Raw genomic sequence first — 14,890 nt, forward strand, 5'->3', positions numbered from 1 at the left:
TGATGTATGGCCATCGGGTTGACCACTCCTTAAAGAAACACCTATAGGTAGCTGCTCTACTTAATCCTCTCTTTTTCCCTGTTTCCAGTGGGTTCTCCACTGTCTCCTCTATGGTGTCCTCCACAGTCTCTTCCATGGACTCATCCTCTACTGACACCCTAGCTGTCTCCTCCACTGCCTCATCTACTGTCTTCTCCACAGTCTCCTTCTCTGACCTGGCCACCCTTTTAGGGAGCTGATCCTTTAGAGCGAAGCATGAAAGAATGCTCATTTGCCTCTTCCCTGACATCTTTGAAATAGACAAATGTAATATTTAATACTATACACTGTCTGGATAAAATATAATGAAATAGCCTAGGCCAAAGGTTTTCACAATGTGAAATGTGTATAATAGTTTTTTCTTTCCTTTTCTTTCGTTTTTCTTTCCTTCTGAATCAGAACTAATACTAAACAAGTGTCAGAATAGCTGCTGAAATTAGCAGGGATGAACACATGGTGTAGTTGCAGCTAGCAAAGGGATTCACTGTTAAAGCTGACTGTATACTGTTTAAGATATATATTTTCAATTACTGAAAAGTTTTTATGTTAATTAAAATGTCACTATGACAATGTGGACATGTTAAGCTTGACAACATTTAACTACAAACACATTATGTTGAAAACTAGGAAAAATTAGTGCAGATACTTACTGTGTGTGCTGCAGATGTTTTAACCTCTCCACTGAGGAAAGGCAGAATGGGGGATTGGATGTCACTGAGGACATCAGACAATTTCTTAAAGGGGCGTTTACCCCAAAATGACAGGGTAGACAGCAATTACAGGGACGCATGCAAAAAGCTTAATATTATTATGAAAATAGAATATAAATTATCCAAATTATTTGTTTTATTAAATACATTGTTGAGGACAATAAGAACATTCAAAACATATTTTAATTTTGTGCAATGTTTCCACTTTTTACACTCACTGAAGTTATTTTAGCAGTGTGAGGGACATGCCAAAATTACATACATCGAATCAAAGAAAATGGTATAAAATGATAAAACACATTTTAAGAATCTTCTTATTGCAGTTGTATGTATGTAAATAGGACATTTATAATAAAACCTCAAAATGTCATTATTTTACATTATGTTCACGATGGCTCAGTGTTTCTGATGAGGACACCAAAAGGCACTTTATAGTGATAATGATCCATCTGAATTAATGTCGTGTTGAGCGATACTGTGAATCACAGATTGTGTCGTTGGAATCAGAATGTAAACGTTGTTGTTGCGGGAATATCTAAATCTTACCCGGATACAGCAATGCTATTTTCTGATTGGCTGTTCGGTAGCTATTTTTTTATTTGATTAGCTGGTGCGTGGCAGGGCCTTCTGAACTCTATGGGGAACTCACTTGATTCTTCTAATAGCGGCGCAACTTGGTGGGCGTTATCCTGGAAATTTCTCTACGTGAAATACAAGGTGTGGCGTGTGAGCGTGTGAACGGGTTGAAATGCGTGTGTCTCACGCTCAATGCGTGAGACTTAAGAGCCCTGTAACCATTATAGCTCGCAGCCCCCTCTGCTGGTGAAAATATTCACAGTATATGACCTTCCATATATGGTGGTGCGTGACGTCAGACTAATACCAAGAGGCGAAACTCAATAGAATGTTCCATTGCAACACCAGCACCCTGCGATTTCCGCCATTTTGGGGTGAAAGCGACTCGGCTTTTTGCAGTCGTGATGACAATATCAGCTGCTTTGTTAAAAAAACATTAAAGCTGAAATTCAACCTGAATGATGATAATACACGATGGCAAAAAAGCCTTGGCTCGTTAGAAACCATGTCAGTTATAAAGCATTGTCACCCCAAAATGGCGGCCGCGCTTGTTTATCAAACAACACGAGAGTTTCGCCTCTTGGTATCTATACTCTTTCATACCCTCTTCCGGTTCTGATCGGGCAACACTGCATGCTTGTCACTACGCGTGTGTGGACATACAGAAACTGGACTGCAGCACGAGTAAACATGGATTGGAATGACATTCTATATTACATATGACATTACGGTATACATCTTCTCATCATGTTTACATGTAACTTATGTAAAAAAAATGCGAAAATCCCTCCAATGACATGACATATGAACTTTTTTATTTAAACTTGACATTCCATGTAATCATTTTTTTAAATGTCACACAATACGATAAAGTATCATACAATATAAAAATCATTAGAGAAAATGCATGTTCTGTAAAGGGGTGCAAACGACCTTTGGCGCTGTAAACTCACAAATACTTACTGTGTCAAAGGTAGCATTTCGTCATTAGATGTATAAGTTACATTGAGATTTGTTCGGATATCCTGAACTTCTAACGACCATCAAGATATCGCGTTTATATCCGCACACCCTATTAAATATCATAAAGGTAAGCTTTCAATTAGATTTTGGTTATTTAGTATTTTATATTCCCAGTTCGGCCCGTAATAACCATATGGACCAGTTTTACAAATATGATTTTGTTGTTTATTGCTATTAATTCTGGACATTCTACTCTAACAGCATTTATGCCTGCAGCTGAAGCCTGATAAAAATCATCACTAAAGAAACATCTGATCTGATCGGACTTCATCATGTTGATTCCTGCAAGGTATGGTTATTTTATGGGCAAGACTCCCCTACAAAATTACTTTGGTCACCATATAGTTTCCACAAATACTGTATTTTACTGATAAGACAACACTGCAAGTGGTCACCTTCTTCTGGAAATATCTTGCGTGCCCGTCCAATTAAAAGAAGGTTTCACCCAAAAATGAATATTCTCTTATAATTTACTCACCTCATGCATGTAACGTTATTAACATCTTTATTCAGTGGAACAAATTGCCGTCATGTTGTTACTCCAGCGGTACTGAAAATTGATTAAGCTCCAAACAGAACATATTCATCCATCATTAAAGTCCCAGTGAAATTAAAAATGACAATATTTTTTTTCATGAAATATTGCAGCCTTTATAGTAAATAGCTTATCAATGTGGGTCATTTTCTTTTTAAAATTCATGTACCCTAAAATCTGAAAATAACTTCTCATTACGCAAGCCACGCCCACTAATTTTCTCCTTTGAAATTCATTTTCACTCGGAAATGTGTCAGAATATGAAAGTAAAAAACGATCGCAACTTCCGGTTCACAGGGACTTTAAAAGTAATCCAAACCACTCTAGTGGATTAGTAAATGTCTTCTGAAAACGGCTAATATTTAGAGCATATTTAGCTAAATTAAAATGTATAAATAAATAAACGGATCCAAGTGCTAAATTCAAATATGCTGCTGGCACGTCATTGGTTCTCACATGTCTTATTAAAAGTTGTCATATGCGTGTTTTGTCAAAACTAGCTGCAAAGGTGTGTAATGAAGTCTTTAAACGCTGCCTGAGGTCTTTAAACATAGACAGTTATTTTTTTATTAAAAACATGCACAATTATTATAATATATATAGGCCTGTTGTAATTCAATGAAAAAAAAAAAAAAACACGAGACTTCACTCTGCTGCGAGAAACATGTTAGCTTTTTACTTGTGATACTTCATCCTTGTGCAGCGTCAGCCTTCCAATTACAGTTCAACTTTTAAACATGTGACTAAAACAAAGAAGGAAACATATAGCGCCATCTAGTGGTCATTTTACGAAACAGCAACAGAAAATAAAGCCACTGGCTCATTTACACTGACACACAAAGACTATAACAATAATCATTATAGGAAAGAGTGTTTCCTTTTCCTTTACCATCAAGGCCTATATATTTTTTATAAAATGCATATTTTAAGTTTATTGTATAGTCACATATATAGCCTCCAAATAGTTTGAGAATGTAGGGAGACAAACCAAGGACGGCATCAAAACCAAGGATGGCATCAATCATCGCACTGGTTCATAGAAGTTAACAGTCATGTCAGAGCACTTTTGCTCCTGTCTTAATGGCAGCCTTGGTCAAGAGTCTGCACATTGGTGATGTAATGTTGCATAGACTTTCAGGTTAAAGTTTACCGTAAAGTTTACTTTAGTGAAGGTGGAGCGATAGGGTACATTGAAGACTCATAGCAGCAACATAAAATAACAAATCAGGCACTCTTTTATGAACTTCACGGACACATGCAGGCTGTACTCAATGCAAGGCTGCACATCCTGACCCCTCAAAATATAGTTAATAAAACAGTGATAAAAAAGTTCAACGAAATAGTTCACCTGAAACACATAATTAGTCATAAATTTCTCACCTGCATATTGCACTAAACACTTGTGAGGTTTTTCCCCCCTAGAAAAATTGTATGCATCTTCATACAGTTCACCAGTAAAATCATTAGAAAATGTCTAAAAACTTGCTAACACTTTTTTGATCTCTTAATAATAACTATAGGACTGTGAACATTGAGATGGGGAAAAGTCCGTTGCTGTCTGTTCAGCCCAGTCGAGGTCTGGTGGACGAGAGGTTTCAGATTGTCATAGAGAATTTATTGCCAAACCAGGCGGTAACGCTGCACTCTTTACATCAATCTGAGGACAAGGACTTCTGGGAGGCGTTTGGACATTACATCAGTGATGAACATGGAACATTGACAGGTGCATAGTACAATCGGATGAATGACCCACACTAACTGTAAAATAATTTGATATGAGAAGAAGAATACCTTTATTGAAGGTATAAGAAACTTTACAGTATATAAGAATATAAGGTATGAGAAGAATAAGGAACGTTTTTGGTGTTGTGTACAATACAAAGAAATTTAGTGTAAAGCAACGGTAAAAAGTAATCAAAAAGATCTATATTAAGATAAAGTTGAATGAAACTAATGGATAACGACGCATTTTAAAAAAAAGTATAATTCCATAACTTTGAATGCAAACTGCAGTCGCTCATTCTGTTGTGTAACTTTATATAACAGTTAAGAATTTTCCAGACATCTAATGTTAAGTATGAAATTTAGTGGCCCAAGATGAATGTTTGGGGGGGACTTATGAAGGGACAGAGCCGATGGGTTTGCTTTGGAGCATGAGACCTGTACCGGGAAGTCGAAGTGGACTCAGGTAAGACTTCCAAAATGTAAAGTGTGAAGATTCTCACACAGTTCAAATCTATTCCCTTAGAAACATGAACTATAAAACTATAAAGATGAGACCTGATTGTTGTTGCCTGCATTTGTCTTCATTTTTCTCTATCCTTACATAATCTTACTTTGCAATCTCTTTGTTCAAGGTTACGCAAGAGGGATGTACTTTCCCCGATGGTAGTTCAGATTTCAGTATATAGCGGTCATTTGTCTGAAGGCTTCAGCAAGCAAACAGCGTTGGCAACCAGTGTCACAGAGCGCTGGTACATGGCACCAGGTGTGCATAGGGTGGATGTCAAAGAAAAAGGAGTACGAGGAACATTATTCCTTCCTCCAGGTAAAGACACACACATTTGAACTCTATGTACGTCCACACAATGTGTGACCAGGAAACATGAAGTGTTTATTAGCCAAGACCTCGTGTCACAGCATTTGGTAAGGATTTGTTTGAATATTTTATGTATGCACATTGCACAATGTTACATACCGTTTAGGTGTTTTAAGCACTAAAATAAATTTTGGATAATCCCAAAACGAAACAAGCCCAAACTCAATTTAACACAATACAACACGGACATATCATAATTTCAATTAATAAAAACATGACATGAAAGTGTTGCCTAACAACACTGTATGTCTCTAAGGGATTTTACACTTTGCATAGATCTAGAAATAATGCTTACACTAGGGATGCACCGATATGTACATTTTGAACCAAAACATTCAAAGCCGATATCCGATATACAGTACTTAAATAATAACATACATTTTTCTGAGCCTGAAACAAAGCAGGTGCTTTTATTTTAACATTAATTACAGTAAACATGATAACATTTAGTTTAAAATCATTTACCAAGCCTACTTTACACTTTACACAAGATTCTTTAACTTTTAAACTTTTCTGGTATAGTGTAATAAACAAATTATAGATGTTCTTCCAGTGAAACCCAGAAAAGTGTTCTCAATAGCCACAAGTCTAACAGTCTGATTCAAACAAAATCCTTTTGTTCCTATAATTTACACATTCATACATATGTACCTACATCAACAATGTTTTGCTAAATGAATGATCATGACAGAAAGACAGTACTTCACTGTATTTAAACTGTGAGTACTGTGCACCAGAAGTGGTTCAACAAGAGGAAATGATTTATAATTCATCAGATTTAATATGTTGGCCTGATTTTATTATAGGGCCGATTCGGTAACATTAAAAATCACAATTTATCGGCCAAAACCGATATGGGCGATGATATATATAGTGCATCCCTAGCTCACACATGGATCATTTGCCTCTGAGGGTTAACACACAGCTGTTCAGTTTATCTTAAAGGGTCAGTTTGTGCAAAAATGTGACTGTGTCTGTAAAAGCAGGCTAAAAACAAGCTAAAATTGAATCTATTATTTGATGAAAGTCTTGACCCTGTGACTCTGAACTGTGATGTTTACGCAGTTTTAGGAAGTTTGCTTTTAAATAATGTATAAGGGCCAAAATAAATTGATATCAACAACACAAAAGTACAAAAAACACATTTTTGAGTTAAGGTTCCCAAGAACAAAGCTATAGGGGGTGTTAACGGCATGAGAGTGAATAAATACGATTTTTTTTATTTTCGGGTAAACTACTGCGAATTAAATAAATGCATTAGTTGTGTTACAATTCTAGCTGAAACCTAGTTAAACCAAATATATAGATGTCTGTGGAAAAAATGACAGACTGCGTAGGTATTTAACAGGATTAAAAACAAGGGGAAAACCAACACATGAGACGAGTTAACTTCTGGTCTGTGTCTGTAACAATGTTGATTGGTTTGGCTAGTAGCTAATAATATAACTTTATATTCTAATCGAGTTATATTGATATTAATTGACATTCATATTTTATTGTGTAACAATTGTATTAAATATAGGGCTGTCAACGTTAACGCGTTAACGCATGCGATTAATTTTTTCAAATTAACGCGTGAGAAAATATTTATCGCAATTAACGCAGCATCCGTTTGTTTTGACATCCTTTGTCTAGCGTTACATTATGTAATCACGCTCTTATTCGTGTACAGGCTTTTAAACCACTTAAGCGCGATTTGAAACAGTTGCTTTGAGGCGTTCAATGAAGATAGATAGCTTCTAAACTGTGGGACGTGGCAAAACGCAACGAGAGGTCCAGTCTGGTGTAAACAGTCACGGCTGCGTCGGTGAATCTCTGTCAGACAGCGCATCCGTGTTAAGTTCTCTTTCGTGCTTGAATGGATAAAACCACACAAGATTATGTCAGAAAGCCCGTTTTGTCTAGCATTTTCTTAAGCACAGACTTCAAAGTGTAAAATAAAATCTTAAATGAATGCAAAGAGTTGTGAAAATGGGAGTGCGGTGACGGTCAGATGCGTACTAAGACAGCTCTTAAAGGGGCCGCGTTCTTAAACGTGCTGCTGTGACTCCTGTCACTAATGTTAATCAAAGAACAAAATAAAAGAAGAAATCAATGTGATTTTATAGCTTTAATGAGAATTATTCTGCATTTAATTTATAATTTAGCATTAAAGACTGTAAAGTGTCCTTCAGTTTCCTACATGAGCTCTCAAATACTGTTGAATGGCTATAATTAATGTTAAAATAATAAATTTAATAGAGACATCAGTTACAATACTAATATCAAAATGTTAGCTTTCATAAAATGATGCTGTTAAAGAAATATGTTGTTTCTACATCAATTTGAAGATTAAATGTGAAATTATTAAAATGTAAAAGTATATTTTAATATATAATTGTTGTGTGCGATTAATCGTAATTAATCACAGAAAAAATGTGTGATTAATCCGATTAATTTTTTTAATCGATTGACAGCACTAATTAAATACAATTTGTTGAATGGGTCGTTTAACTTTGTCGCATTTAGGTAACAGTTCTTCTACTGGTAACCCAAAATAATACTGGCTAGACATACTATTAACTTGCTAGCTAATGTAATTTACTTGTTACTTCTTTTGCTTGTTATCAGAAATAATCTGCAGGCACTAGGGATGTAAGGATTCACCATGAGCTGGTTGAAAATCGGTTATTCAAGTCGGTTGAGATGTTAAATGAATCGCAATACATGAACAGCAGGGGCCGCTGTGTTTACTGCAAACTTAAACGTGGAAATACTGACCTTTCTTAAATGTAAAAGAAAATCATAGAAAAGCACAGACAAAGTCTTAGTTTGTTTATATAAAAGAGAATTTGTATTATTCCGTTTTTTATTTGATTTGGAATTTGTTTCAAAATTGCAGTTTAGTTTTGTTTATTTGACATAAAATATGCAGCAGCATTTGATAAATAATACGAGGGCAGTTGTTCGTTTCTAATTTCTCAACTCATTTTGTGAGATAAGTGACTCATTATATCCCTATAGCAGGCATTCTCTATTCTTTGCGGATGTGTACCGGAAGTTAAGTTTTTACCACAAAAGCGAGCGCGCACAGTAACGTTTATGTATGTTGTTGCTTTGAAACTGTCTATATACCCTATTTTTTTATTTACCTATTTTTACCCAGTTTAAATAATGCACCATGTGTTCAGATATTTATTTTGTATTTCATTGCAATACGATTTATATGCATGTTATAAATGTATATATAAATGTAATTCTGATTCAAACCAGAATGACCTTGTCATCGTGCTTGTACTATGATCCCTTTTCTTTGCTTGAAACATACTTTTTCATGTCTACCCATATTCATTAGGACCAGGACCTTACCCAGGAGTGCTGGACTTGTGGGGAGGAGGTGGTGGTTTAGTTGAGTATCGCTCAGCTCTGCTTGCATCTCATGGCTTTGCCTCACTGGCACTAGAGTACTTGGCTCCCAACGAGCTGAGCACCGCAGATGTTGACTTCTCATACTTTGAGGTAATTCAGATCTTCGACAGTCTCCCAGCATAGACTTTAGATCTTTGAAGATGTGGCCTTGTTATCATCTGCATTTGTCTTGTGTGATTTTTGTAGAAAGCATATCAAGTCCTGCAGAATCATCCAAAGGTACAAAGAGACCGACTGGCTATGTTTGGACTATCATTTGGAGCTGCAGTCACACTCAGTATGGCGGCCTACTCGAAAATCATCAAGGTTTTTCTTTTTACCGATATAAACATGCATGTATTTATATTTTTGATGCAGCTTTTTGGCAGTCTTGTGTTTTTATTTCTCTTGTAGCCCCAGTGCTGTATATGTATCAGTGGAAGTCATGGGATTCCTGTCGATAAATCTCTGTTTGAAATATTTGAGGAGTTAAAAAAGTAAGATGCTTAATAACTTTATACATATACAGTCAGTCTGAACCACATCTAAAGCAATATTAAAACCTTTTAAACTTAGATTTTCAGAATGTTTTAGGACTATTAAATAACCATATTATTGATTAGGTCTGTACATTGACCTTATTTATAGGTTTTTAAATATCTTTCTATAAACTGTTTGAAAACAGTCTCGGCATTGTGTCATTTGGCCAAATTATTTCCAAAGTACATAAATCCCTTGTATAAAGCCCCACCTTTGAAAAGAATGTGTTTCCAAATAATGAACACTAATGGAAAATATCAATTGCAGGAATGTATTTAAGATACGTGTGAATGAGGATAACCAGGTAATCTACAGAGACTTAATCTTACCGATTCCCTCAGACATGACTCTCAAAGTAGACGTGAGTAGACCGTCAACGTGGGTTTATTAGTCTGTTTTTGTGCTTCAGTGTAAAATGTCCGTTTGTTATAATGTACACAGGTTGGGAGAATAAAGTGTCCACTTCTGTTGGTGAACGCTGGTGATGATCAGAACTGGCCTTCGGTTGAATCTGCTGAAGATGTGAGTCGTAATTATATATTTACAGAATGTATTTATTCTGTTCTTTTTAAATTTTATTTTATTATGTGGACATTTGGAAATTTATTCTGAAAAAATAATGATGCACAAGAACAATATAGAGTGAAACAGTTCTCAATCACAGTGGTGGGAATATTATTAACATTTTATTACTAACATTACAGTAATATCGACTAACATCGCAAAGATGTACATTTGCACAACGTGGCCTTATTTATTAATAACTGTAAATGTTGTGATCTTACCCATGATCTATAAACCAAGATGAAAGAGATGATGACAAAAGCAGGAAATCTTCACTTGTTGGAAGTCCAGACATATCCTGGTGCGGGTCATCTGATTGAACCTCCTTACACACCTCACTTCCGTGCCAGTAACTTCATCTCTCAAGGCACTGAGAAAAGTATGCATGCATGATGTGCTGTCCTGTTTGGTTTTCATATTGTTCATACTGTGTATAGCTGCTAACATCAGTGAATGGGTGTTCTTTAGTGGCATATTATTTTTAGTCTCTGTTTGATTGTGAACAGTGCGTTTACATCTGTTTGTGTTTTTCTTATTGCAGTTGTCATGCTGTGGGGTGGACAGACGAAACCGCATGCAGACGCACAAGAGGATGCATGGAAAAGAATTTTAGCATTTTTGCGTCAACACCTCTATTCCAGCATAAATCATGCAGTTAAAGCCAGACTTTAGTTGTGTCATTAAAACACAAACAGATGTCTCTAAATGAACATATTCATGTTAATTGTGATTTTCAGAACTATGATTTTAAGAAAATATGTTATTATTAGGGCTCTCAAAATCAACACATCAATGCACACGACAAGCACTTATCTTTTACTGCCGTTAATGCATTTTTATATATTTATAGAGGTAATTGGAATTGATTTAAGCATTGTGCACACACACAAAGAATATGTATAGCATATTGCAGGACACATTTCTGAGTAAATAGTAAAAGAAATTTAATGCAGATGGATTATGAAACTTAGACAGTCATTTGCAGTCTTTGCATGATGAAATTGCATTATAATTGAAGCTCAACAAGCAATTTAATATGTTTAAAAAAACATTGGTCAGAAAAAAATGAATGCAGACATACAGTATGAAGGTACATCCATAAACTGTGGTGAAAGGCAGTGTTTACTTTGCATTTCCTGCAGTAAGTGACAGTGTATTGATTTTGTTTGACAAATACAGTGTCTGTCTGTATTTCTGTTTTTACTTCGTAATAATTATGTGTAACTGTGAGTTACAGTAATAACACTAATGAAAGAAGGCTGTGTAAGGTCCCTTGAGGCACAAAATCTGTATGATGCAAAAAATTAAGAAGAGGTATTTTGAAACATAGTGCCAATGTAATAATTAAATCTTATTTGTCACTTTTTACAGCTGTGCAATATTTTTAATGTATTGACGTTGCAGAGTGCCTGAAACCTTTATTGTATATATACAATAACCGAGACCCATTTCATATTTTTTTATTGATAGTAAACTGCCAACTATCTGTAATGTATAAATAGATATGAACGGCATGATATAAACAGAGCCGTTGAAAAAGAGAGTTACGACACTCACGTAGACGTCCATTGGAAGAATGGAATGCGGAAGTAACTCGTGTCATGGAGCGACCAATAGAGGGTATGCACGTGTCGTCACTTTCACACGTGAACGCGCCTGCTTGAGTGGTAAAACACTGGGCAAAATGAATGGTTACAATATCAGGAAACGCAATTCCACGCAACATTTGAGTGTCTAAGAACACCTGATTCCTTTGTAAGTCATAAGGTAGTCGTAAGGATCACCGTCGAGTCCAGCTGCTTGTAGTTTCAGCAAATAATTGCGTGTTTTAGTCCCGGTTTTTGTTCCTCCTATTGAATGCAGCCATTTTGCCTTAGTTTTACCACTCAAGGGAGCGTGGCAAAACACCCAGCAAATTGGCTGAGGAGAATAGGAGAAACAAAGAAACCGGGATTAAAACACGCAATTATTTGCTGAAATAACAAGCAGCTGGACTCGACGGTGATCCTTACGACGTCTCTACGACTTACATAGGAATCCGTTTTTCCTGGACACTGAAATGTTGCGCGGAATTGCATTTCCTGAAATTGTAAGCAGTCATTTTGCAGTGTTTTGCCACCCAGGAGGGAACGCTCTGGCGTGTTCACGTGGTAAAGTGACGACACATACCCTCTATAGTTCCACTCACTGCACTGAAGGTATCTTATGAATGTTTTATGAATATCCGTCAATGTCCCGTTCTATTTAAAGAATTTAATTCTATTATAAAGGCAATTCCTGATGGTTTAATATGTCTGATTAAAGCTGCCCTTACCCATGAGTCATGCTCCAAACAACTTTCACAGTTATGTTTGTGTCAAAGATTGGCAGAAGAACCCAAGCGCAGGCAGGCAGTGAAGGGGTTAACAGATATATTTATTATACAAAAAACAAAAACGGAACAAAAACACCCACAATGGGGGAAAACAGAACTAAGAAATATAAAACAAAAGACTTCCCACGGGGGGGCAAAATGAAAACAAGAACAATAAACTAAACTAAAGGACACGACCAAACGTCTTAAATAATACAAGGCACAAAACTCACAAACCACAAACAGGGCAAGGAACAGGAACACGGGTGAGAGCACGAACATGAACACAAACACAAACACAAACACAAACACAAACACAAACACAATGCAGAACAACGCACGCAGTACACGAACACAGGACAAAGAAACAAGAGGGTATATATAGGGAAGACAAACGAGGGATAACGACATGGGGCAGGTGTGAGACATTAACTAATCAACAAGCAATAACGAGGGAACGAGAGGAATGGGGCCAATGACAAGACACTGGAGAGAACGTATATTATTGTCAAACGGACAACAATATGTTTCTCTCCACACATAACCAAAGACTTTGTCATGGCTCTGCTACAGGACCAAGAAAAACATGACTAAGGAAGCAGAGCCATGACATGTTTGGGAGGCGTTTCGCTTTTAAATAAAGAATGTAATAATAAATTTATTCGTCAACTATCTCAATCTCGAAATTCAATTTCTCCAAGAGGGAATTTTTTTGGGGCTTCTAAAATAGATAACATTCAATGGAGGAAAACATGGCTATTACCATATAAATACTGTATATCCAATAAAGTGAAAGAAGTACATTATAAAATTTTGCATAATATATACCCTTGTAATGCTATTGTTTCGAAATTTTGTGATGTAGCTTATATATGCACCTTCTGTAAAATGGAAAGTGAAGATATTTGTCATTTATTTTTCTCATGTAATGTTTCATCACTTTTCTGGAAAGAGTTGAGTTTCTTTTGTTTTTCTAAAGTTAATATGGACTGTAATTTACACATTAAGGATATTATTTGCTTTTTTGAAAACCAGAACAAATCTTTAGAATCTACAGTTAACTTTCTTATCCTTGTGGCAAAATTCTATTTTCACAAACAAAGGTTTCTTAAAAAAATACCTACGTTTATAGACTTCTTATGTGAAGTAGAACATTTAATTAAATCACTAAGAGTAATTAATAACAAAAAAGTGTGTTTCTTTTTTGAAGAGATATGACGAGATCTTTCATGTACTATGATTAATACTTGTTTTTTTATTTTATTTAGATATTTTACTTTATTATTTGTTTTCTCTTTTTCTTCTTCGTTATCTTTGCTTCTATGTGTTCAGATGACTTTGAATGTATTGTTGGTATATTTTATGTAGTGTATGCAAAGCTGTATTTCATTATTGTTATCTCCGAATTGGTTAAATAAAAAATAAAAAAACACTGCACTGAAGGCGGCCCATTCATTTCAATGTCTCCCAAACGCATTTGCTGTACAGTTGGTGAAATAACGGCATGTTTATATATTTTAACGAGTTGGCGGGTATATAGAACTTATATTCATAGATAAATTCCTCCCCAGACAAAATGCTGCTATAAATGTAGTCAACGTAGTATTCAGTGTACACCATGTGCTAATACATTTAGCAAAAATTATGCAAATATAGTTGCTGTTATCTGTCTGCTAAAATCCATTTAAATAGGTTGGCAGCACGGATTTGTTTGGAACTATTGAGGGCTCCAGGAACCACGTGACTGACCACACGGCTGTGCGATAGAGTGTCGAGCATATTCAACGGCTCTGGATATAACTAATAATGTTTTTCAGGATAAACCTTTTGTGAAATAGGCTATCAGGTGCTTGATTTTGCCATGTCCCCACACAATTTTGGATAATTAACATCCCAGCTAACACAGTACGTTCTGACGACATCGCCAGTTCGTCTTCATTTGGTCACCGTGACATTACTTTGTGACCACGTTCTGAGGACGTCTTGGCAACGTTCTATTTCTTAGAATTTTTGCTTACGTTCCAGAAACGTCCTAGCCGATAATTCGATACCACAATTACAACTATTTATGATATGTGCGTGCGCGTCTCCAGCACGCACGCGCCTTCTTTGTTCTGCAGAGCCGCGCGCTCTCATCATTTAAACGTTAACGGTCATTTCTCTTGACCTCACTGCCTGATTGTATTTAGCGGTTTATTAATATTCTTTCTTTACTTTATACCTTACAGATGTGAGAGTAAACACATATTTTAGTGATTTTCGATCGATTTGGCGCATTTAAATGAACGGACCCTGATGTTTGTGAGTGTGACTAAAGAAGCTTTTGATTATTCTAAAAACGGACAACCTGCTAAAGTTACGTGGTAAGACAAGAATATGTTAAGCCTAAACATAATGTTTATTCATCTCCGTCAATAATCCGTCTCTAATCAAAATATCTGCTTTAAATCCTCTATATTGTGTTTAAGTCTTTGATATTTATGTCATGTACTACAGTGTCACGGTCCTGCCCTCTTGTTTCTGAATTTCTAGTCGTGTGGCAGGATCGGGACAGAGCCCTTAGG

At 36.0% G+C, this 14,890-nt stretch overlaps 1 protein-coding gene across 4 annotated transcripts; it reads left to right on the forward strand.

The window, feature by feature from the left end:
- Nucleotides 1–1,873: 1,873 nt before the first annotated feature.
- Nucleotides 1,874–11,341, forward strand: LOC130548074 (peroxisomal succinyl-coenzyme A thioesterase-like). 4 transcript variants are annotated; one of them, XM_057324541.1, is made up of 13 exons: nucleotides 1,874–2,055; nucleotides 2,299–2,415; nucleotides 2,550–2,637; nucleotides 4,404–4,606; nucleotides 4,972–5,071; nucleotides 5,241–5,431; nucleotides 8,817–8,980; nucleotides 9,077–9,196; nucleotides 9,284–9,366; nucleotides 9,677–9,770; nucleotides 9,851–9,931; nucleotides 10,214–10,352; nucleotides 10,515–11,341. In XM_057324541.1, exons 3-13 carry the CDS (start codon nucleotides 2,621–2,623, stop codon nucleotides 10,643–10,645), a joined length of 1,323 nt encoding a protein of 440 aa, XP_057180524.1. In that variant the 5' UTR covers nucleotides 1,874–2,055; nucleotides 2,299–2,415; nucleotides 2,550–2,620; the 3' UTR covers nucleotides 10,646–11,341. The 4 variants fall into 4 exon arrangements, with proteins under 4 accessions (XP_057180524.1, XP_057180523.1, XP_057180522.1 ...); XM_057324540.1 differs by having other exon boundaries at nucleotides 2,303–2,415; XM_057324539.1 differs by lacking the exon at nucleotides 2,299–2,415.
- Nucleotides 11,342–14,890: the final 3,549 nt, after the last annotated feature.

Source organism: Triplophysa rosa, linkage group LG24 (assembly GCF_024868665.1).
Source record: "Triplophysa rosa linkage group LG24, Trosa_1v2, whole genome shotgun sequence".
NCBI classification, from domain to species: domain Eukaryota; kingdom Metazoa; phylum Chordata; class Actinopteri; order Cypriniformes; family Nemacheilidae; genus Triplophysa; species Triplophysa rosa.

Bases quoted from the DNA above. Each gene is read 5' to 3' on its own strand.
- LOC130548074 (XM_057324541.1), top strand. The intron at 4,607-4,971 runs GTGCATAGTACA...TATGAAATTTAG, and splicing joins TGAACATGGAACATTGACAG to TGGCCCAAGATGAATGTTTG. The intron at 10,353-10,514 runs GTATGCATGCAT...TTCTTATTGCAG, and splicing joins CTCTCAAGGCACTGAGAAAA to TTGTCATGCTGTGGGGTGGA.